The 26,193-nt window shown below is 42.4% G+C and overlaps 1 protein-coding gene across 3 annotated transcripts in view; it reads right to left on the bottom strand.

Annotated features, from left to right (window-relative positions):
- Positions 1-26,193, bottom strand: part of LOC100546766 (protocadherin alpha-C2-like) — a 102,323-nt gene that overhangs the window by 52,463 nt on the left and 23,667 nt on the right. Inside the window, exon 1 of one of the 3 annotated variants that reach the window (XM_085236821.1) lies at positions 17,407-20,286. The exons of 1 other annotated variant lie outside the window; for it this stretch is intronic. In XM_085236821.1, coding sequence (XP_085092947.1) covers positions 17,407-19,836 — 2,430 coding nt within the window. In that variant the 5' untranslated portion in view covers positions 19,837-20,286. Of the gene's footprint in view, positions 1-17,406; positions 20,287-26,193 lie in introns of those variants that run through there. One more of the 3 variants, XM_085236820.1, reaches the window with a different exon arrangement.

Raw genomic sequence — 26,193 nt, 5'->3', positions numbered from 1 at the left:
GTGAAAATGGATTATCCAATGGTAACAATTAAGCATTTTTCACATTGCTCAAATTTCATGGAGCAGCTGAGAGTGACACATCTGTCCTCTCTGGCACACCTCCACCTCAAAGCTGCATGGAGCTTAGCACCAAGCTACAAGCATCTGTTCCAAGCTTCTATGAGGTTCTTACACAGCAGCAAGGTACAAATTCCTCCTGAAACTAAGCATGTAAAGCAGCACTGAAACGACGAAGGACATATTCCCTCCATTTTAAATCAGACTCCATATCCTACCATGCTGAGCGCTACAGAGCTGCCCTAAATGTCAGCAATTTAATTAATAGATTAAATTAAAATTAATAGAAAAAATTATACTTCAGCAGAATCTAAAAGTGTCAGAATGACCTTCTTTTTCAGGGCTGCATTTTAGGATTATCCACGTAATAGCTGTTTTCTTGATGTCAGAACAAGCCAGTATCAAATCTACCATTTTACCATAAAGCGGTCGTCAATCAAGAAACTCTCTAAGACTCAAGTTGCAGTGGTTAGAAAGTAGGCATTCTTCAATAGCAGCGTTGGTTGTGTGGATTGCGTAACTCAGAGACCTCTGAGGCACATACATATTCCATACAAAGACTCATGAAACCTTCCTCATCTATACAAAGTCTCAGGAATCTCCCTTATCTATCCAATACAAAGTCTTGCAGAAGCTCTCTTATCTATTCTACAACAGAGATGCAGATCCTTGCCATTATCTAAACAAACAACAAGGTTATCCATTAAGGGTCCTATCAAGCTGCAACTTGTATCAACCAGGAAAAGAAATCATGAGTGTTATGTCTTCTAAAGCATAAAAATGGGGCAAATCAACACCTCCAGCCCTGGATATAGCACTCAAACACAGTCCCCCACTCTCTGCAGCTAAAGCCTCAGCCACCAATGCAGTATTGCCTTCAAGCAGCAGCAGGTAGAACCAGCTAGGAATCAGTCACTTCTTTGCTGCAGAATGGATGAACAACCAAAGGAAAACCAAAGTGTTGCTCAGGACTTCTAGAGCTCCCTACAACAAACACAGCCTGTATACAAGCAGTATTTAGCATATCTGCTATGACATAAGAGCCACATATGAGGTAGATGTTTCAGTTCTGCATGTTTGGTTCCAGCCTTTCACAGCTTCCTCAGCATTAGCCATTTTTAGGGTAATTCTCCATATGGTGAGAAGGAAGTAACTTCACTCTGTGATAAAATGATGGGGGAAAGCCTCCATCACAGGAGTCTACCCAACTTTTAGCACCAATGGGGAAGACTTTGCCCAGTAACACAGCTAAGTAACCAATAACCCTTCATTCCATCAGCCTTGTGGCTGGAGCTGCAGGTCTTGGCTTGCAGTTCTGATAGACATGCTACAGTCTTCTGTACATCAACAAAAAATATAAACCCCTTAGCTATTTTACACAGCAGCTGAGAGCCATAAAAGAGGCAGGAGCACATTGCAGCACCAGCCCCATAAAACATACTGACTCTGTGAGGAGTTTTATGAGATCAGTAATCCAATGGCTGCTGTTCCGCAGCTTTCTGTATTTCATGTCTGCCCAGGAATGGCTGAGCAGGGAAAGTAGGGCAGGAAAATATTTCATTTTTGTTTGCTAAATTCTCAGCAGGCATTTCTGAGCTTAGAAGATTTTATTTCAAATCCTATTAGGGGAAAAAAAAAAAAAGCAACACAAAAAAAACCCCCAGCACATTTGCCTAAACTGTATTGCGCTTGGGCTATTTTTATTGTATAACCACATCCACAATGAGCACAATGTTTTTACTGCAGATTCTGCTGATATTATCTCACCTCAGGACAAAAGCCATTGATTTTCTTATTCAGCAGAACCAGGAACAGCTTCTGACCCTGGCTTACACTCTTGGCCAATGACTTTGTTCTACATTTTTGTTTCTCTTTGGCATCCTGAAGCACTCTGAGATCTCATGTCTTCCTTGCCCCCACCTTCTCCCTGAACAGCCATGCAGAAGTTGGTTCTTTTTTCTCCTCTTCACTTGTATTCTAAGTTCCAGCCATTTTGTGCTCTCTACTCCACCTTTACAATCTCTATCACATTTTGCCCTTAATAAGTTTATCAAAACAGAACATCAATTGGATTCTAACTGGGCACTTACAAGCAGAATCTGATAACATGCCAAAGATCATCTGCCAATAGTCTTGTACATAAGCCCAGCAACAATTTTGCTTTATCATTTCTTACAAAGATTGTATCAATATTTTGAGTTCATTACCTGTAACTAATCTGAGCTTTTCCTTTCTGTAATCCTTCTGATTTTACCTGTTCTCGTTTATGATATTTATATATTATTTATATAATATTTATTTATATTATATTTATATTTTATGCTGGATGCAGAAATTTTACTAAAAGAAATGACTAAGATTAGTATGACTGAGGTATGAATACGAGTGTGTGCACAAGTGAAAGCACTCAAGGAAAACACAAAAGGACCAACAGGAAGAGCAAACATTATTTGCTACAGAGCACCCTAGGTGAGATTTCATTCAAATGAATGAAGAGCAACAAAATGACCTGAGGTAAGGTGTCAAGAAAATGGAGAGGAGAACTGGAGTCTTAAAATACACTGATGAGAAAAACAAGATAAACGTGAAGTTCAAAAATTTCACCAAAGACATTCCAGGGTGGTGAGACAAAATACTGAGACAAGAAGATCCAAAAAATGAAGAGAAAGAGGCAGTGGTGAACGGACCATGGAAAATACAAGAACTATAATGTCACAGACAAAATTAGCTAAGAACTCGATAGCATGATGTTGTATGGGCTTACAGATCTAGGAGAAACAGCAATCAAGTTATTAAGAAGATGTCAGAAAGTTGCTGACCAGAGCTGCCCAGATCAAGGCCTGTAGCAAGCTTCAGAAATGCTGAGACAGCTCTGTTCAGATTCACTGCTGCAACAAGATCACCTCTGATGCAGCAAATAAGAGCATCTGAGATTGAGACTTTAGAACGAGATGCAAAGGAAAGAGAAGATGCAAGTAAGTGGAAGACAGATGATGAACAGAAGCTCAAAGGAAGGGATGAAAAGCAGTATCTCTCATGCAATACCAAGAAGAGGATAAAATTCCCTGGAACTGAGTTTGGGGGTTTTGAAAATAAGGCAAGACAAAAGCAAGCTATGTGGTGTGGTCAACACATCCAATGGACGGGATGCCATTCAGAGGGGCCTAGACAGGCTGAGCAGTGGGCTCAGGAGAACACTAAGAAGTTCAGTATGTCCAAGTGCAAGGTCTAGTACCTGGGTCATGGCAACCGCCACTGTCAGTAGAAGTTGGAGGATGACAGGATAGAGTGCAGCCCTGTCAAAAAGGACTGGGGGTACTGCTGGATGGCAGCTGGACATGAGCCAGCATGTGCCCCTGGAATCCAGAGAGAAAACCATACCCTGGTCTGCATCCAAAGCAGCGTGGCCAGCAGGGCAAGGGTGGATGTCTGCCCCTCTGCTCTGCGCTGAGACCTCATCTGGAGTGCTACATCCAGATGGGGAGTGCTCAGCACATGAAAGACATGGAGCTGTTGAAGTGAGTCCAGAGGAGGGCCACAAAAAAGATCCAAGGGATGGAACACCTCCCTGTGAGGACAGGCTGAGAGCTGGGGCTGTGCAGGCCGGAGAAGAGGAAGCTTCAGGAGACCCAATTGAAGCCTTTCAGTATAAAAAGGGAGGCTATAAGAAAGACAGGGACAGACCCTAGCAGGTTGTGTTGCGATAGGATGAGGGGAAATGGTTTCAAACTAAAAGAGGAAAGATTCAGAATAGAAATAAGGAAGAAGTTTTTCACTATAAGGGTGGTGAAGCACGAGCACAGGGTGCCTGGAGAAGTGGTGCCCTGTCCCTGGAAACACTCAAGGTCAGGCTGGATGGGCTCTGAGCAGCCTCACCTATTTGTGTGTATCCCTGTTAGTTGCTGGGGAGCTGGACTAGATGACCTTCATGCGTCCCTTCCAAATAAAAATATTCTATGATTCTATTCTATGATTCTAAGACAGTAACAGAAACAGCTGATTGTGCCATAAAAGCATAAATTCACAAGGATTGGGTTCTATTCAGTGTTAGATCAAGGGCTTCATGATTTCTAGCAAGTGTCTTAATTGGTTCTTAAAATGGCAGCACTTGAGCCACTGGGCTCAAGTGACTACTGACTGGCTTACAGCAGTACTGCAGAGGACGTGCGGATATTCTCAAGAAAGAAGTTACATACACATATGTATAATTTATTGTTTGTAATGGGTGCTGAAGGGAAAAAACTGTTTAAGTACACAAAGCATATCTGTTTTCCACCTTCTTTTCAGGATTCTTATAATGTCAGTGACACTGAACTACTTACGTTTCAGCTTTAGGAAGAGTTCAGTATTTCCTTCCTTGAGCACAAGGGTCTGTACTGAATAGTTCAAAGTGGTTTACATAATAAAATATTCTTCTAAAAGTTAGACTATATCTGGTGCCTAGAACTATCTAGTTCTGGAATATTAATGCAGACTTGCCTTACGCATTTCGTATAGTTTATAAAAAATAATGGAAAAAAAATATATATATACTACTGATGGAAGCCTCATATTGCGTCTACTTGTTCCTACAACAGCAGACAATGTCATTGTGGTGTCAAACATAGAAAGAGCCAAAGAAAGGTTTGAAAAAACAAGGAGACACAGCCCTGTCAATGTTCCCATTCTTGAGATCCTTAGTCCTGAAAACTTGACACCATAGTTATCCTCTTGCTGAATAAACACAGAGGAATCTTGACATTGCATTCTCATTAAAAGACTTTCAGCTCCTTTTCAGTTCTTCATTCAAGAACATAAAACTACCCACACTAAGGACTCAGCCAAGTACTGGTAGGTTATTTTCTGGGTTTTGTACTGCTGCAATACAAAAACCTTTATAGTTTTCTGTCTTGATGGAAACAAAGTACCTCCATTCAAGGTAAAAATATCAAAAGGAAGTAGTTACTGGGTTTCTGAGCTACTAAATGGCCTATTTTATTCCACTGTGCCTATTTTATTCCACTGTGATACTTGTTTAATTACTATAGCGTTACATCACCGAATCACTTAGTTAAGCTCTTAATTCTGAACTTTGACACTTCTGGCATGTCTGTTTCTCTATTATGAGTTCCTTTTACACCTTCCATGTGCTGTTAGCGATACTGTACAGTCAGTCCCCCACAGGAAAATACATGTGGCCTATCTCTTCAAGAAGTAACACTGCACTTTCTACTGATCAATGTCCGTTATGCGGTAACTGATCTATAGGACTTACAAACCTCTGAAGTTTTGAAGTAATTTCTTTCTAAGATAAATTCTGCCTATGAATAAGGGAAATTTTATTTATTTATTTATTTTTAACTGTGTAGGGAACTAAACAGTAGCAAAGGTTGCCCAGAGAGGCTCTGATGTCTCCATATCTCAAGATACTCAAAAGACATCAGGGTATGGTCATGGGATCACTTGGTCTGCTTCCATGCAATGCATTTCTACAGTTTCTACATTGAAATTAGGGATCCTCCCTTTCCCTGCATCCTGGTCCTGGCATGGGCATTATTTTTCCTTTACTCTCAGTGCTCCTGTTCTCAGTTTTCATTCTCATGGGCCACCATCATACAACTGCTATTATGGGAAGGTCCTGCCAGCTCTTGGCTGAAACAGTCTTCTGTGTTGGCAGGACTTGAAAGAAAGAGCTTTCCAACTCTTTCAAGAGTCTACCAAGTTCAGAGGACAAGAATTTCTCAAAAGCTTATAACTCAGCCAACTTGAGTAGACCTCAACAGCTACTGAACATGACAGAGACTACTTCACAACAAATATCAAGTCAAATATGCCTTGCCAAGCCTTTTAAGGTTAGCCACATTTTTATTGCAGGCAAAATGAATATTCTTCACCACCCTCAGCCTGAGGAATGACCAAACTGCTCAGTTAAACTTTCTAAGAGGCCAGAGGGTTTTATAATGAATAGCACCAAACCGCTTCCATAGTAAGCAGTGGTACAAACACAGACTGAAAGCCTGCAAGGTTTTCATCCATTCACTAATGGAGAGAGATGTAAATACAAAAGTTCATAAATCCAACCATTTAAATTGTTTTAATGAATATTAATAAAAAGTAATCAGTTGCTCACATTCTCATACTTCTGAATCTCCTTCCATCCATTGCAGAAGTCACAGATGACGTGTGATACTTTGCCTAGAGCAAAATATTCTCCATATAAACAATAAGGTGTGGGACTAGAAGCAAATTCAGCTTGAACACAAGGTGCTGTTATATATGATAATTACTACTGTCCAGCCTCTCTCTGTTAAAGTATTTCAGAAAACATTCCTTTTAGAAGAATTAATATTACATTACAAATGCATTACATTAAGAGACGGAAGACTATTTATAAAAGTAAGTGTATCTTTCAGACAGAGCACTTTTACAAATAAAGTCTTTCCAGCAAACCAGACCAGTGCATTAGCAGCAACCAAACATACATTTGGAACAGACTAATTGTACAGCATCACAGCTGATAAATAGCACATTTCTGCTGCCTCTGTAAAGATGGCTGGAAGCCCTTAGTATAGAAAGACAAAATGTATCATAAGATACTGTAATATACACTTGTTTGGTATTTTAATGCATTTTAAATAGCTATAAGATATGGAAATTTTCCAGAAAGCACTCCAAAATCCCTTACTCCCAGACTGCGATTTATTTATATTCAATCTATTTAATACACATTAGATGAAGTGTGGCAGTGTTTTCAGAGGGGAAAAAATATATATATATATAAATATGAAGCTATTTTAACTTACTTTTTCTGCTACTTATGCTCTGTCTTGACATTTGTTCCACAGTGTCACTTAAGAGGGAATAACGACACGTAAACATTTTTTGAAATTTAATGTCTTTGCCTTTTTCAGTTCTTTGGATTTTTGTGAGAGAATTTCTCATATCAATGTTTAGTTCTGATTTTATTCTGAATAATCTGGTTCCACTTTGAGCAGACTGAATGAAGAAAAGCTCTTTCCTGACATATATAATTGCAACAGTAAAAAGCTTCACCAGATGAAGAACTCATATAGTATTCCTCAGTGCACAACTCCATTCTACACCCGCACTCTGACTCTGATCAAGTTGGCATCTTTCCATGTTCTGCATTAGCTCAAGTTAATTTTTCTTGTACTTCTTCAAATAAGGTGAGATGCATTAAAGAGATTGAATGCCTTGTAGAGAAGCAGGATGTTGTAAAAGAGGAGACAAGAACCCACTAATTCTAATCTTTTGACAAATATATAACACAATTAAAACAAACAAAGATGAAAGTGCAAATAGCAGTTCAAAACCAACAACCCCAAATCCTTTGAAACCATTCCAACTGACAGCTCAGATTAGACAAGTCATTTACAAAGGGTGATTTTACTTCACCAGATCTTAAAAGCTAGAGAAGATTGCAATAATCTCCTTTTTGTTTGGAAGGGAGGACATTATTTTCTTTTACACTTGATTTCCTTCCAAGCAATATTTTTAGAGTTGAATTATCTTCAGATTTTTCATGACTGTCCAAAACAAAAACAAAAAAAATTTTAAAAATTACACAAAGGGTCCTCTTGAAGAAATAGATAGAATTGATAAAGGCCATCCTGCATGATAACTGCACTATACAGTTCTACAAAGAAGAAAACTGAAGAAGATATATTTAATACATCACATTTTAATGACCCCTGAAATATCATGGATTTTTTTATGATTTAAAACTATAGGAGATAAATAGCAGGTTGATACACAGAGCAGAATTTGATCATTTGAACGAATTTGGCTAGACCTCCCCATTTCAGGGGGCTGGAGGTGGGAGGAATAATGGAAAAATGAATGATACAATGGGACTGTGGCTGCAAATCTGAAATCCCTTAAAAGAATGAACACCTCAGTCTGCAACACTGCAAAGGTCATCTGTGTTTACAACACAAAATGTTAAATCAGTTCCATTTCAGCACCTTTAGCTTTCTGGTGCTCTTCGTAAAATCAGTGTTCCTTCATAAAATTGGGTCACTGAATACTCAACTCATCAACTGCCCTAAAAAGCACTTTTTCTATGGTTTATCAGCAGTCACAGATTTTCTATTTCCTACTGAACAAAGCTCCTTAAATTCCATAGTTCTTCCACTCTTAACCACATGGCAAATGTCTTGAGCTCTTGCTATCTTTGGTATGTTGAATGAAAATGAGAAACAGAAAAGATATCCCTGATCAAACATATAATTGAATGTGTATTATTTTCTATTATTATTATTTTCTATTATTTATATATATATATATATTTTTTTTTTTTTAAATCTCCGTCCATTCAGAAAAAGAAAACTGTCTCTCATAGTCAATGCAGCACAGCACCATACACTCTCCTAGGAATTGCCCAAGACTATTTTTTTCCATTAGGAACGGTGCTCAAGGATACACTCTAACACAGAAGCTGCAGCATTTGTCCCTCATCATCACACAGCTCCTCAGAGTAGAGCACACCCAGAACAGTCCTCCATTAAGAACATCACAGAATCAGAGTGGTTGAGGTTGGAAGGGACTTCGGGGTCCATCTGGTCCAACCCCTGCTCAAGCAGGGCCATCCAGAGCATCCTTCTTAGGACTGCATCCAGGCAGGTTTTGACCGTCTCCAAGAAGGAGAATCTCACAACCTCTCTGGCCAACCCATGCCAGTGCCACCACTTTCACAGCATAAAAGTGCTTCCTGATGTTCAAAGGGAACCTTCTGTGTTTCACTTTGTGACCACTGTCTCTTGTCTTGGCGCTAGGCAGCACTGAAAAGAGCCTGGCTCCATCTTTCTTACACCATCTCTTCTGACATTTTCCATAAATGAGATCTCTCTGCTTTTTCTTCTCCAGGCCACAAGAGTCCTCACTCTCTCAGCCTTTACTCATTGAAGAGATATTCCAGTCCCAAATTTAGTGGCTCTTCTTTGTACTCTCTCCAGTCACTCTAATCTCTCTTGCACAGAGATTCATGGGATCTTACAAAAGGAGAAGTCTGAAAATCAGGCTATATGCCCTAATATTATAAGTCTGATCACATCCCTGCGAATGTAACATCGTGCAATGAAAACTGCTTGAAACATATGGATATTGCACCAATCCCTACATAACTGCTGGCTACAAAGCAGGGCCTAACAGCTATTTAAAATACATTCCCAATACACATAACAGCTAAGCCCATTCAGCTGTAAAACTACCTTGCTCAGCTTCTGCTTGCTGCACAAGAATTGGCAAGGGATGAGGAACAGCACAGTGCTTCTTGGAACCAAGAGCCTCATGTTTCTTAAATGAACATCATAAACTTTGATTTTGCAGACCAATCATACAAAGGTGTTTTACTTTGAGGAGGCAGCTCTTTCAGAACAAGAAAGAAAAGATGGCTTTCATTGAACAAGGTGTCAGGGGGAAAACATCCATCAGGCTGAGATGAGCCCAGGGAGGGACAGAAGAAATAACCAATTAGAACAAATAAATAAACCATTCCTTCAGAAAGAAAGAATCCAAAGAATAAAAACAAATCATTGTTCCTTAGAGACACTGTTCGAAGACTGGAAAATAAAAACTCCCTTTTTTTCTTTCTAATGTACCTTCTTTCTCTGACATATATCTTCTGCTTGTTGAATTTGTTTTTATTCTCCAAATGTCTCTGATCGCAAAAAGTCTTTGAGTTTTTGGCTTGCCAATCCCTTAATTCCCAAATGCCTGATTGCCTTTTTAACACTTCTGACAGCTCTTAAGACAGTCCACATCAAGTCACACTTAACCAAAATTCCTTTTATCATCTCAATCTTTTTAACCCCAATGAATCAGAAATAATTTCCACACTGTGAAAATCATGATTCTGCAACAAAGATAATTGACGGAGAGGTGTGTTTTCTGGAAGTCCCTCAACTACCTCAGTCATAACACATTTTGATACTGTTTCCCTGTACTCTGACATAGCAGGACTACAAGTCTACTGTGTTCATAATAATTCTTTCAAAGGCTATTCCCTCATATGTCAAAACTAAATACTCAGCCTCTGCAAGCAGAGACCTCTCTATATGGGCACATTTCCAGTGTATGCACTGATAGTTTACAGAACTGCCTTCTGCAAAGGATTTTCCCAGTAGCAAGCAAGGATGCTGCACAAGCATGCACAGTAATGAGGAGCAACCAAGAGGCAGAGCAAGTCCTTCAACAAGCCTTAGATGTAACGCAGAGCCTTTATGATCTAGAAGTGAACTACGTTGCTGATATGGAAAACTAACTTTAGTTTGCACTGAGAAAGTTTGGTCCAGCAGGATTCATGGATACAACTACATGCAAGTAGCTCTCAGCTAACACAGCTTCTGAGGACTGGAGCACCAGTATGCATCAAGCAGAGCTGTCTTAGCTCAGCTCAAGCTCTGCACCAGTCCAGCCAACACAATGCCCTAGCTGTGAGCTGGATTCATGCAGTCATGAACATCTCAACCTGCATGGTCTAAGATACTCCACAATACTTAGACTATTTGGTTACTTGGGAAGTCCCACCTTCCAGACACTGGAGAACTGACTATAAAATTAAAGTATTCAAAGAAAACTAAGTGGCAGTGGCTTTAAATGCTTTTAATAGGGTATTTTTACTCTTGTATAATTGTCATGGATGTTAATAATAGCTTACTATCATTTGGTAAGCACATGAGACATTATATAGGCACAAAGTATGAGACAACTGGTTCCTTACTCTGCTTTCAAGATGGAAATGTTGCTACCATCATGCAGTAAATGCTATGAGGGACTGGGGAGCTTGATCAATATCAGGAACCCTACATATGGTCTTGACTGACTAACTAGATTCAACAGAACTGTAGCAAGGGCAGAACTAGAGACACTGCAACACGCCAAGCGATAGAACTGGATCCAACTCCAGCAGCATAGCTCTTTAGAGACTAGCAGAATTAGCCTACAAAGAGGACAATGGAGAGGGAATCCTCAAGGGCTGGTGGTATTAGCTGACATCCAGGGATGGCTTCCAGGGCCCAAAGTAAAACATTGAAAAGTTTAATGATGTTACAGGATATTGTGCAAACCTAATAATATTTGCTGAAGACAACCATACGACATTATTAACTGCAGTAACAACTTGACACCTGTCACAGAAATGAATTACACCTAAGAACCCAAAGTGCAGACTCCCACAAGGCACTATTCATTCCACCTAACTTCAGTCTTTTAAAAGTTGTGCATCAAGTCTGAGCACTGTCTACAGATTATGTCTAAACTAAGTGAAAAGATGACTCAGACTAAGAGGATGAGTCGCTCTCAGCAGGTGGCTTTGCCTTCCAAATGTTCAATCATCAAATGTTTAGATTGATGAAGTTAGGCACAAGAAACACCATTTTGGAAGATTTACCCATCTATTTTACCATCAAAGAAGTACTACGATTAATACTTACCTGATAGATCAATCAACATATTCCATCTATGGAGGAGGTAACTTCTGCCTCAAGAAGTATCAGGCAATGTATTTTCTACCCTCTGGATAGGGAAATATTTCTATCACTGTGTAGAAGGCCCTATGGAAATATACATAGTCTGGGGAACAAATTTGCAAGAAATATGCTTCCACAAAGGAAGAGCAGATGCAGAGAAGGGATGTTAGCATGACCAGACAAATACAGAGATGACCCTAGAAAAAAAGACTAAAAGAGGTTGATCTGTTTAGCATAGTCAAATAAAGCCTAAGAAAAAAATATGGTTGCTTTCTGAACTATGAAGAAAGCCAGTACTTAAGAGGGAAAAGAACTATTTATACTAAAATGACATTGCTGGCATGAGAACAGACGTCTACAAGTTAATAGCAAATAACTGTTGGCAGAATGTTAGAAGTTGGTTTCAAAGCCTTGGAGGAATAACTTTCCAATTGGAACCCTGGGCACAACTTAATGAATTTTGCAAATAAAAGGAGCATTTTTACAATTAAAATTTAAATCTTTAAATACGAAGATTTAAGATCAAATGCTGGCTCATATAGGAAAGGGCTGGCCTTGATCCAAATGGTGTTTTCTTGTCTTATGCTTTCATACAAGAAGTACTACTCACATCCACTCTCCCTCAGCCCAGTTCATTCAGGCTTCCCCATCACTGCTTTTGCCTTTAAACATCTCCAAATACAGTCACATTACTCTTCGCATCCCCTCAAGGCCTTTGTCTTGAGCTTCTCCTTCTGTCACTCTCCCTCCCCTCCACTACTTCTATAAATAGTACTCCAAGGCAGACATCAGACATGCAAAGTTTCAGGCCAGGCAACATCTGTAGACTTTCCTGGACACACTGTCCTTTTTGTTGAACTTTGAGGCTGTATCCTTCTTTGGGAAAGATAAGTGCAGTGGACAGAAGGAGGGAAATCTACTGAATTCCCATTGCTGAATTCCTTTGACTTACTGTTTCAAGGATTTTCTTGGCCTGACTCCAAGAGTAACTTCTGTAGCCAAGAAATCTCCCTACACGTCTGACTTCTAAAAAAATGGGCACAGGACTGCTGTGTCTGGGCAGCTTGTTATCTGCACAGACAGTAGAAAATGGCATGGTGCTTTACCTTTCTATTTGGTTAAGTTACAAGGCATGCTCCCATCAGAATGAGATGCATAGGGGACTTACATGGCTGGTCCTTACTTCTGTGATAAGCCACTGATGCTTAGCCTACAGCAGCTCAGCCCAGATTGCATGCCACTGTCAAGAAGTGCATCTACTTTTGTCGCTTGAAATGCATGCCACTTAACATAAAATGATCCCACTGTCACTACAGTTTACCAGGAAATATTCTCCACTACCACATTTGTGTCTGTTTTTGTTGATGTAACCTAAATACTGAGTGCAAAATCACAGAGAGCTCACTATGCTCTGAATGCGCTGATATCTTACAGGCCTTTTGTGCACATAATGGACAAAACAAGCAACAAAAACACTGCAACAATCCATGGCCACATCATGACCCCGAAAACTAATGACCCCAGTGAACTAATGCTTCCTTTAGTCAGTAAGGCCACTAATGTCTTTGTCTCTAATACAGCAATGTAGCATTGCCATGTAAAATGCTTTTCACTTGGCTGTCACACATGCTACACTGCACAAAGAGACAGTAAGATGCTGAAAGATGTTACAGTTTACTGTACTACAGTTGTGGCCAAAGTTCTATTTTTAGCACTAACCTAAATAGAAAATGTAAAAGCACAAAATGGTCTCACACTTCTGTATATGTAAAAAGCATTCAAGTCTGTCATTCAATTCAGTATCAAAAGAGGACCAACTATAAATAAATAAACCTAAATTTTGAAAACACATTTAATCTCTGGAACTTCCACTAACTTGTAGTATATGTAGACATTTCTCTGTCTTCCAGGTGCTAAAAATTATAATCCTAAGAATACTTTTTTAAGTTGGGGATTTAACTTCTGCTTATATTATAATTTTGGAGTCATTCCCAGTGCCTTGCTTTATAACAAAGGAGTTGCTCCCTTTTCCTTTTAAATATTTGATGCTTACTTTTTGTTACATTTAGTTCAGAGGGTAATGTAATGCTCATATCTGTAAATCCAAATGAGTTGGTCTGAAATCATGTAAGCACAAAATTCAATGAACAAACTTATATGCTATTTCTTATCAAAATATCCATTGGTAAATGCTAAAAAAATGCTTGTCCTCTCATTTTAATATAAAAGGAGTAAAATATTCAATAATAGAGCAATGAAAGGGATTTGGTAAAGGAACAGTTTTCAAGAACAAGTGACAGTTCTCTTTTCTATCCAAGATAACTATTTTTCAAATAGTTCTATTTTACTTTATTCTATAACTTGGCAATCCCAATGGAGGCAAAGAAATTAAAGTACAGCAACTGTATCTTCTATTCACTCCTGATTTTCATAACTTGGAATTTCTGCAAGGAATAAGTAGAGTCATAGAACAATGGAACAACTGGGAAGGGACCTTAAAGTCCACACAGTTCCAAGAGCTCTGCACTGAGCTAGTTGTCACCCACCTGACCAGGCTGCTTCAAGTCCGAGCTCCATCCAACCTGGCCTTGGGCACAACCAGGGATGGGGCACCCACAGCACTCTGGGCAGCAGTGCCATGGCCTCGCTGCCCTCATCAAGAAGAGTTTTTTCTTTATATCTAATGTAAACTTATAATTTCTTAGTTTGAAACCATTACCCCTCGTCCTGTCATTGCAATGTCCGATAAAAAGCCCCTCCACAGTTTTCCAGTAGCTCCCCTTTAGGGACTGGAGGTCTTTCCAGAGCCTTCTCTCCCCCAGCTCCCTCAGCCAGCCTCCACAGGGAGGTGATCATCCTTGTTGCCTTTTCTGGACCTGCTCTAATAGTTCATGCTCATCTTTGACAGAGAGCTGTTGGAGAGGGTCCAGAGGAGCCACAAAGATGATCAGGGGACTGGAGCACCTCCACTACAAAGACAGACTGAGGGAGCTGGGCTTGTTCAGCCTGGAAAAGAGAAGGCTGCAGGGTGACCTCATTGCGGCCTTTCAATATCTAAAGGGAGCCTACAGACAGGAGGGGAATCAACTCTTGGAAAGGGTAGATAACAGCAGGACAAGGGGAAATGGTTTGAAGTTGAGGGAGGGAAGATTTAGGTTGGATGTCAGGGGGAAGTTCTTTACAGAGGTGATGGTGAGGTGCTGGAACAGCTGCCCAGAGAGGCTGTGGATGCCCCGTCTATCCCTGGTGGTGTCCAAGGCCAGGTTGGATGGGGCCCTGGGCAGCCTGGTCTGGTATTAAATGGGGAGGTTGGTGGTCCTCATGTGGCAGGGGAGCTGTAGATTCGTGATCCTTGAGGTCCCTTCCAACTCTGGCCATTCTGTGATTCTGTGATATGGTGAGATCCCCAGAGCTGAACACTCTGTATTATATACACATTGTTAATTGTTCAGCATGCAAATCACTACGATCATCAGCACCGAATTAATAATATTTTGTTCCTAAGGATAGATACATTTTCGTAATTCTGAGCCTTCTTCATTACTCTTCTGCTCAACACAACTAATGCACAGCCTTTGGACTTCTCACACCTGTTGCATCTATGGTCACCCATCCCTGAATATAGGAGCGAAGGAAAGAAATTTTGCTAAAGAAAACATCCAGGATTTATTTTCCCCACTATGGAAAGCTCCTAAAAATGTCTATCACATCTCAAGGCTAAAAATTTACCTGAATGGCTGAAATCCAGACAGAAGTAATTGGGCACATTTTGGTTGTTTCTACTACAAAGAACAGGAATGCATTTGCATTTTTTATTATTACTCAGTCCATTAATATTTTAGCAACCTGAGTTTCAAGATTTTGCTCAATAGGAACACAGACATTAATTGTAAAAATGTTCTTTTGTATCACAATTTGTTATAAAAGTTTTGTAATTATGACTTACTCTACAGCCAAGGATACACTTTTAAGACACAATTAGTGTTCATGCAAACAAACCCTGAATTAAGCAATAGCCAAAAAGTTTTTAACTCCCCACTAGAAAGCTTTTACTGCGGGAGGCTTTTTTTGAGATCCTCCAAATAATCAATGATATTTCCAAAACACAGAAAAGCATAAGGAACAAACTCTTCTTTTGATATTGTCAACTGCTATCTTCTTACTGAGAGGCACAGTCTTCTACTCCACTACGGTGGCTAAAAACTGGCCAGGTTTTCTGTTAAATACTAGGTAGACCATCAGGAGTAAATCAAGTAGCATATATTTGAGAAAAGATCTTTCCTTGAGAATACGATTTCTGTGTGAAAGGCGTTCAGAAAAGAGAGCAAAAAAACAACTACAAAACTACTTCACCTCATTAAAAGGCGGATAAAAGACACAAGAAACTGACTGCATAGTTAAGAGTGAACAATGAATCTACACAAAAGTTCAAGAGTTACAAAAGGAAGTATTTTTCAGACACTGTCTAGCTGAATGTGTATTTGTTAGCCAAAGAAATTACTGAAGCTACCCATACATCCAGGTTCAAAAGGGGACTGGCCATTTCCAAGCATTAAAAAGCATAATTGTGAAATAAGCATCATGACTACAAACTTACTACAATCTCCAATAATTGTTAATAAGGACAAAAACTGTGGGAAACAGATTATTATCATATCTGTCTACCAATGGTTCTTACCTTTGCCTTGGGAACATCTGGAATAGCTCTTAGCACAGAACGTTGGCCTAGACAGAGCTGGCCTCTGTTCTCAGTTCTAAAAAGCACTGACGTAGACTCATTCAGAATCATAGAATTATTAAGATCAGAAAAGAGCACTAAGATCATCTAGTCCAACCATGTGACTATCCCTAACTGGAGAATTGGAACTTGAGACACACTGGTGTGTGTTGAGTTTCAGAAAGTACCCTGAAGGCCAGGATTCGCTGAGTTACTTAACTAAGGCATCCAAACTTGACGTAACTAAGAAAGATCACTCTTTAATTACAGTACTAAATATTACAATAAAAAAACAAATCAAATGACCTAGCCTATCTAGGCAATTCATCTGGCTCACAATAACGATGATGCTTTTAGGTCCCATAACTGCTGGATCCATACATTAGTTGTCAGCTACACATAATAGGGAAAGTTGGTAGTGTGTAGACAAAACATCTCAAAACTTCACAGAAATATACATAAGATGCAAAACACCTATTAAAAACACAACTAATTTTACTTTGCATAGACAAAAACTGAATCTTGGACAAGTGACCTGGTAACAAATATGGTCTATATGATCTATATATGTATATGATCTATAAATGTATCCCACATTGCAGCCCCTAACTGTAATGACAATTATATATTTTCTTCCACTGTCACCCATCACATGTTAGGGTTTGAAAATAGAGATGAGTACTATAAATGACATTTTTTCAAGAGGTTCTCAATATGGAATTCCTGTTATTCCAACATATTCCTAACTTGGACACTGTAAGTCAGCATCCTGGCTCATTAAATTACTCAACCCTGAATGAAAAAAGTCTCCAGAATTAGAAAAGAAATCACTGGTTCTGTAAATGTAGAAAAACTTCTCATGGATTAGAAACTTGTGTGAACTCTTATCACGACTCTACTTAGCTATCTGAATAGAATAGCTCAACTTACAAAGTATTTATCTTCAGCCACATCTGCATACCGTAAGTGTGTGTGGCACATTCTGCTACACTATGACCATACTCCAATCCAAAAAGAGCTTTCCAGTCAGATTCTAGCTTTAGGAAATATATAAAAGGATAAGAAGTTTCCTATGGGCACCATAAAATTACACCTACTTTCCTGGTTGAGCTTCTTAGTGGCCACGTGACTGGGAGAAAACAAGTGAAAGGAAGAAGTACTTACCATGAGGACAGCACTCAAACGGTCGCTTTGGATCTGCTGCACCTGGATGCAGGGTCCTGGCACTTGTAACCTTGAGCCGTTGGGAACATTCCCAGCATCCCCATTTGGGATGCTGCTGTTCTCAAGCCCAAGGCCTACAGATGCCCTGTACAAGTAAGTATGAGTCAGTTTACCCACACCAGTGACCTCCAGCACGTCCGGTGGGAGGTGGGAGCTGGGAAGCATGTGCACACTGTATTGATATTTTTCATACTCGTCAGCTGAGCAGCAACAAACGCTGCAGCAGCAGCCCTGGCGGTGACAAGCCGAGCAGTGGCACAGCCGTGCAATGGCAAGAAAGAGGAGGAACACTGTAAAGATGAAGGAGACACAAGCAAGAGAAACAATCAAGTAGATGTTTGTAGCGTTGAGCAGCGGCCGTGGCTCCCCATTATCATCGAAGTCAGGCAGAGCCTGGGGCAGAGTGTCAGCCAGCAGGATGCCCACAGTCACTGTGGAGGAGAGCGGAGGCTCCCCATGGTCCCGCACCACCACTACCACCTTGTGCTTAAGGAGGTCGGTGGAGCGCAAGGAGCGACTGGTGCGTAGCTCACCCGAGTGTGGTGCCAAGTGAAACAGCGTGAAGTCAGTAGAGTGGGCAAGGTGATAGGAGAGCCAGGCATTCTCTGCACTGTCCTCATCATCTGCCACCACTTTGGTCACTAGGTAGTCCTCGTCAGCCAGGCGGGGCACAACTTCCACTGCCACTGAGCCATTCTGGCTGATGGGATACAGGATGGCTGGAGCATTGTCATTCTGGTCTGAGATGTAAACATTCACAGTCATGGCAGCACTCAGGGCTGGTGACCCATTGTCCTTGGCTTCCACTTGGAAGTGGAAGCTTCTAAGCTGCTCAAAGTCAAAGGCACGTTTTGCATAGATGCTCCCATTGGCCAAGCTCACAGACAAAAAGCTGGTCAGGGCACTGCCTGCAACTGTTGAATTCCTGAGTATGTAAGAGATCTGCCCATTCTCCCCTATATCAAGGTCAGAGGCTGAGACCTGGTAGAGAAAAGCACCAAGTGGATTGTTCTCCTCCACAAACACATCAAATGTACCAGCAGCAAAGACAGGGGGGTTGTCGTTCACATCAGAAATCTGCACCCAAAGTGTCTGCTGAGTGGTGATGGGAGGAGATCCCAAGTCTGTGGCGGTGATGGTGATGTTGTACCCACTGATTAGCTCTCGGTCTAGGAGCCCGCTGGTGACCAGGCTGTAGTAGTTTTCCAGGGAAGGTTTTAACTGGAAGGGAAGGTTGTCAGGGATCTGGCAGGCTACTTTCCCGTTCTCCCCAGGGTCCTTATCCACAATACTCAGCAGTGCTATCACTGTGCCAGGAACAGCATCCTCAGGGATGGGATTGGAAAGGGATGCAATCGTTATCTCTGGGCCGTGATTGTTCACATCAGTGATCTCCACCAGCAGCTTAGCTGTGCTTGACAAGGCAAATGCCCCTTTATCCCTTGCTTCAATAAGCATCTCGAGGAGAGGTCTCTGAACTGCTAAATCGCCACTGACTGTCACCTCCCCAGTGTGTGGGTGAATTAAGAACATTTGCTGTAGGTCAGCAGCCGTAGCATTGCTAAACAAATACGTGACCTCTCCATTGGGACCTTCATCCAAGTCTGTGGCGTGCACTTGCACTACCAATGTGCCACTGGGGGAGTTTTCCAGGACACTCGCCCTGTAGACTGATTGCTCAAATTCTGGTGCATTGTCATTGGTATCCAGAACAGTCACAACGACAGGGACATCACCAGACCTTGGAGGATCTCCACCATCTTTGGCTGTAAGAACAAGTCTGTGAGTGGCTTGCTGTTCCCTGTCTAAGGCTTTCTTCAGCACCAATTCAGGATACACACTCCCGTCCCCGCGCATCTGCATTTCCAAATGGAAATGGTCATCAAGGTCCAGAATATAATTCTGGACACCATTAGTACCTTCATCGAGATCTTGGGCAGTAGGGAGTGCAAACCTTGCCCCAGGTGACAGGAACTCAGGCACACTTACACGATATTCACTTAAAGGAAAGCTGGGAGAGTTGTCATTTACATCCAGGACTTTAAATTCCATCCTATAAAGCTCTAGAGGGTTTTCCAGTACAAGTTCATAATTCAGAAGACATGTAGATTTTAGTTCACAAAGCTGCTCTCTGTCTATTGGCTCGTTAACAGATAAAACCCCTGTGGTTGCATTTATATTAAAATATTGCTTACTTGAACCGGTGATCATGCGAAATTTCCGGACTGAAAGTGCAGCCGCGTTTATTCCTAAATCCTTCGCTACGTTTCCAACAAACGCTCCGCGCTCTGTTCCCTCGGCAATGGAGTACACCACTTGTCCCTTCGCGGTGCAGCAAATAAGGCAGAAGACCATCCAATAGACCCTCATTCTTCCTCCCCTACTCAGCTCCCCGCAGCCCGGCTCGGCAGGAACATAATCCAATATTTCAGCGAGCAGCCCAAGTTCCCAGCAAACGGGCACCGGGACGCACCGGCGGTAAGAAGTTCGCTCCGGGCGCGGGAGGCGTCCTGGTCCCGCGCAGCTCCGCAGCCGCCGTGCGCGGAGAGAGGCGGCCGCTGCGCTGCGCTCCGCCGCGCTGCCCCCGCTCCGCCGCCGCTCTCTGTGCCGGGCGCCGCGGCCCCGCGCGTCTCTTACCGGGCGCACGGCGGCGGCCCGCGCTGGCGGCGCCACCCAGAGGCCGCGGAGTCACCTGCGTGCCGGGGGTGGAGGCTGCGAGACCCCCGCCGCTGCCGCTCCGCAGCTCCTGTTTTTTTATTACTATTCCTAGTTCTTTTTTTTTTTCCTCCCTCCCCCCCCTTTTTTTTTTCCCTTCTTTTCCCACCCCTCTTTTTTTTTTTTCCCTTTCTCTTTTTTTTTTTCCCCTACTTCCCCCACCCCTTTCTCTCCTTTTCCTTTTTCTTTTTTTTTCCTACCCGCCACCCCTTCCTTTTGCTTTTTATCTTTTTTTTTTTTTTTTTTTTTTTTTTTTTTTTTTTTTTTTTTTTTTCCCTAAGGAGACCCGTTGCTGGGAGGAGGCTTGCGGTCTCCGACTTAAAGACATGGCTGAGTTTCCGTGAGAGAGAGACGCAGCAAAGCCCCCGCTCCCTCCCCCTTTCAGCTCCAGACAGACGATGCGCCCGCCGCTGTCAGAGTACGGGCTGGAAGGGAAACGTGTATAAGAAGTGACAGGCATCGGCTAAACATGGGTTAGCACAGTCCCAGCACGCTCCGGCTGAGAACAACATCTCCCAGAGGGGTTTTAAGAGCACGATTAAAGGAGGCAGTAGATTCTACCCTTGTTAAACTAAAAAGGGAGACGGGAAAATAAAAGGAAAAAAAAAAAAAAAAAAGCCTATTTCCTACTTACTCTTTTGGACAGAGTAAATGAAGTCGGATTACAGGCGGGAAAGCGGGTCTCTCCCGTAACAGTCCTAGTCTGATCACTCGCAGCCACCGGCGAGCTCCCATCCAACCTCCAGAGCAGGATGGGACGGCTCGGCTGGGTGGGAGGACCGGGAGGCTGCAACGGGAGAATCGCTCGCACAGAAGTATAAAGATCGGCGCCAGAAAGCTCTTGAATTTAGGACATGCTTAGGAACTGTGCGGAGAAACAAACTGATACCACGCAGAGATAACACCCCATGTGTGAAAATCAAAGCTGTCTGCTCCCCCAGCCCTGTAAGCAGCTGAGAAAGGGCAGAATGCGCTGCAAAACACCTCCTGAAAACCTTTCCTCAAGTGACCTTCGGCAGCAATTTACCCCTGGTTTCGACCCTGACAATCCCCTCTGGTCTCCTCGGATTCCAGCTTCCTTCTCTGAGAGCTTATTATCATCGCGAGAGCCAATCAATCAAAACCAAGAGGCTATAAACCCACAGCAAGAAAAGAACTTAACCCTACCAGTGTTCACTGCTTCTTTATGCAGTTGAGAAATGCCAGCCAAGTAAAAAGCATTTCTATTATATGAAGTATTTGGGCCTTTAAAAACCGGGAGCGCAGCCAGAAGTTGGATATAAGTTAAAGAAAAAATAAATAAATAAAAATCGATAGATTTCTTTGTAACCTCACAGATCAGCAAAACCTCCCAGAGGTTTCTATCCTGTCTGCACCAGAGCAAGCCATGGTTGGCCCCAGCACATGTATTTGCTGTTATTATGATTTTCTAACTCCAGGAGCACCTGGGAGTGTCTGAACATTGCATTTTCCTTTTACTGCATTGATGTACCTGTTACAGCTGCAGGGGGCTGACTGCAGGTACTGAAACACTAGTGAGCACCCACCTTAGTTCACACACCATGTAAATTTGGCTAGGAGACCACTGCATGCAATATATAATATAAATATATACGATACCCAATTTATGTTGGAGCTTACTGTTTGCTTGATTGATAAGAAATACACAATTTCCAACTAGTCACCCTAAAAATGTCACCAAGGCCTCCTCAGCCCAAAGGTGCTCTTTTGTCTGCCAAGGTATGATATCCTCTACAATACATTTAAAAAAAAAAAAAAAAAAAGTGTTCTTACTGTTCTGTAGCAATACAAAATTGTTAAAAACACCCCAACCCAATGTGTTACCACTTCATAAAATCAAATGAAATACCCAAACTTCCCTTAACGTTGACTAATGACAAAGGTAAATTGATCCATCTGGGGAGGACTGGGGCAGTCAGCTGTTAGTGTCCCTGGGCACACACAGGTAAAACATGGCTCACCAATCTGTGACTGAGTTGGTGATGAAGAAACCCAAGAATTTTGAGCTCAACAGCCTTTATTCAACAGGTAAACCCTCTCAAAGAAACACGGAAAAAAAAGCCTGAACACTAATATTTTAATAACCAGCTGTGGTTATGCACACTGCTGCCTGAAATACCAGAAGTGTGACCAAAAAACTGGTTATTTGCTTTGACTGGGCTAAAACCAGTCAAAGTAATTATACATTTTATACATATACTGCCTCTTTCCAAGATGCAGTCACCTGTTGGAAGAATTTGTCAGGCTACGTTCATTTTGGCTTTAATTCATTCCTTTACTACACCTTTACCATTGAAGATAATTTCTCTAGTTTTCTGCCACATCTCTTGCCCTTTGCACAGTTACCTAATGCTTGACTTCAAGGTTTTTAGGAGACCTGCCTCAAATTTGCCTTTTTTCTTACTAGTTTGTTAGACCTTTCAGCTCTGCTTAATGTTCTTGCACCTGGGCTACTCTCCTATGCTGTGGACAGTGATGTCCCCAACAGTCAGGCAGATTTACAAACAAACATCTCAACACACAGCTGTGGTGCCTGCTTTAATACCCTCCCTCCTAACACGATTTTCATGATCTCTTATCTCAAGAGTCTCTCTTCAAGCCCTGGTCTTACCCTAATTATGGTATTTGTGCATCAGTCTTTGTAAATACTAAGAATGTAGAACCATCCCTTAGTGTCACAGCTGATCACAACTATTACTTTAAATCTCTGATCTCTGATCTCATGTTTGCCTTCAATTAAGGTAAAAACCCAGACTGAGGATGTCACACACCGGCGTAAAGGCATTCACCCTGTAAAGAGTTACTGACACCTGCCCTATAGCTTTGGGTAGCTTACAGTGAGACAAATATTTTTTGTAGTTCCCCTTCAAAAGCTTCTTAATAGAGACCCAAAAGAGGACATAATTGCTCAACTGAAGACTGGAGCACCATGAATAACAAACAGCAGATAGCCGCCAAGATTAAAACTTTGAAACAAGATCATAAATATCTCCATCAGCAAAATCTAGCTGATCATAATAATTTACTATAAAAGAAAAACACAGATAATTAATATTATGAAAACAGTTCAATCAAGACTGAATAAGACATCTTGAATAGATTAAATGTAAACTTTCTGACATAGGTTTTCATTTAGTGCACAAGTTCTTTCACTGATTCATTTGAAAGGCTTATTTAAAAACATATTTCACTGGAACAGGCTCCCCAGGACAGTGGTAACAGAATCCAAACTGCAAGAGCTCAAGAAATATTCAGACAGCTTTAACAGACACAGGATTTGATTCTGGGGCAGTTCTGTGTGGAGTCTGGACTCGGTTGATCCTTGTGGGTCCCTTCCAATAATCCAGCACGTTCTATGACCTCGAAACAGATCTGTTATCTACCTCGACTGCTGAGCGACCTAAATCTCCCCCAAGTGCCAATTTCTGTCACCCGAAGCCACTCCCCCCTCTCCCCCCCCCCCCCCATCACTTCCCGCCCCCTTCGCGTTCCCTCTCCCGGTTGGCGGCCGCAGCGCTGCATTTACCACGCCCCACAGCCCGGAGAACGTCTTCTGTTCTCTTCGTACCGCCCCGTCTTGTATTTTCAGCCAATCATCCCTTTTTTTCCGGCCAGAAGACGTCATTAGTCCAGACGTGCACACTGGGCTAAGAACAATGGTAGCAGCCAGAAGAAACCGTTAAGCGAGGAAGGGCAAAAAATAAAGGTGAGTACTTAAACTGGGTGATCTCGGGGATAACTGCACCACATGAAATTGTTGTTCCACGCGTGCTGGGACAGCATCGCTTATGTGAACGACGATTTTTTTACTGCTCCGTTCCCCGCAAGCAATGCACCCGAGGCCGTGCAAATGCAGAGCGACGCCTTCGGGAGATTTCTGCGGAGAACAAACACGTCCTGTCCTGCTCGATACGTAGGGAAATGCCAGGGGTGCCCTCCATAACCGAGGGCTCCGCTGGAGCGTGAGCACAGCTCGTTCTCTGCCCGACAGAGAACGGGATCTGCCCGCGGGATGAGAAAGACTGGAGCCAGAAGCACCTAGCCCGAACTGCCGCCTCCCCCCGCCCGGCAGCCCCGGGCTGATCCGCTTTTGTCGCCGCAGGGCTGGCAGCCCTCTGCTGAGAGAAATCTGACCGTTAGATGAGCAGACAGCGAGATCGGAATGCCCTTCGTCAAAGCACAGGAGCTCGCAACTGCTTCGTGGGCACGGCGGGAGTGGAAAGTCCTAAAATAAGCCAGGGAGAACTATCTCATACGGAGGAACTTGGAAATTTCAGCGAACGCCACGAAAATCCTGATTTCCCACATCCTCATCGTCCCCATAAAGCTACAGAAACATGGAAACACGACGCTACATCGCAGGAAAGAGCTCGCGTTTGGAACCGGAGGGCAGAAGCTGCTTCGGTTACCGCAGCCAGCGACCACCGCGCTCGGAGGAGGATGCAGGAGCAGCGGGGTTCAGTCCCGCGAGCGGCCAAGCAGCTCCAAGCCCAGCGCCCGGCGGCTGCCGAGCTCCCATGGAGCCGTGCTGGTTTGCCAAGTTCCCGGCTCCTAGCACTGCTTTAGCTGCCTCCTGTGTCTGAGAGCACCGCTACTCCGTCAGTGCCACTTTCCAGCAGCCTGAGCTTGCAGCGGCTGATAACCCCGTGCCAAGCTGTCAGTGTTTATTCCAGGCACCGACTGGGTATTCTCGCATGTTCTGCTGATGACTCTTTCCCAGGATATCCTACGAAATAAAAGCTTCCACGTGGTTCGTTTCTGGCAGCTGACTCCTGTATGTTTCTAAACAAACTACTGTGTTCTTTCCTGCCACTATACAACTACAGCAAAATAACATTCAGATTTTCAATTCATGATTGAACTCACAGTTACCAAGAGAAAGGGGGAGCACAAAGGGCCACAAAGATGGTGAAGGGTCTGGAGCACCTCCCCTATGAAGAAAGGCTAAGTGAACTAGGTTTAACCTTGAAAAAAGAAGACTGAGAGAGGACCTGATCCAGGTCTATAAATATCTAAGGTGTGGAGGGCAGAGTGGTGAGGCCAGACTGTTATCAGCAGCGTGTGGAGAGAGGACGAGGGGAAACGGCCAGGAACTGCAGCATAGGAAGTTCTGCACAAATGTGCTCAATAACTTCTTTACACTGAGGGTGATGGAGCGCTGGAACAGGCTGCCCAGGGAGGTTGTGGAATCTCCTTCTCTGGAGATGTTCAAGACCCGCCTGGACACCTACTTGTGTGACCTGGTGTAGGGAACCTGCTTTGGCAGGGGGGTTGGACTCAGTGATCTCTGGAGATCCCTTCCAACCCCTGCCCTGTGAATCTACGATTCTGTGAAATCGCAAGGAAGGCAAAGCCCACCCTGTCCCAAACGATTTGGCAAGAAAAGGCTCATCTCCCTTCATCGTATAGCACAGAGAAATGAGCTACTTGATGTGGTTATACATTTCCTTCTACACCATTGATTCAATTTGATAAACTTAAACCAGAGGATTCTCCTCTAGGAGATGGCAGTTTGCTTTTCCAGCTTCGTATCGCATTAATTCTTGTGAATTAAGAGAAGAAAAATGGCAGATCTACAGCTCTGGAAGAAGCCTTGATCACAGACAAATGAAGGCAGTTCGTGCATAATCAAGAGGTGCATAATCAAGACGTGATCACTCGCTCTATTGATACATATCAGCTGTGGGTTGAGATTAAAGACATACAAACACAATACCCAGCTTATTTGCATAAACAGAGAACAAAAAACTTTTACTAAGAGATCTAAAAGAGATGCAGGAAGGAAACAGAAATTTATGGAACATGCTCAGATATTTTTTTTTTTAATAGTTCACAGGGAAATCTCAATCTTATTTTATTAAAAGCAAACAAAAAAACGCCAGCCACTACGTTTTCAGCTCTCTTCACTAGATTTCGATACCCCCAAAAGCAGCATTCTTGTCATATCACCAGCAATCGGAGATTACTTTTTTTCCAGACCATAACTTTAGT

The sequence above is a fragment of the Meleagris gallopavo genome, chromosome 15 (assembly GCF_905368555.1).
Source record: "Meleagris gallopavo chromosome 15, MGAL_WU_HG_1.1, whole genome shotgun sequence".
NCBI lineage: Eukaryota > Metazoa > Chordata > Aves > Galliformes > Phasianidae > Meleagris > Meleagris gallopavo.
The sequence above is the reverse complement of the archived record's forward strand: the minus strand, read 5'-3'. Positions and strand labels throughout refer to the sequence as shown.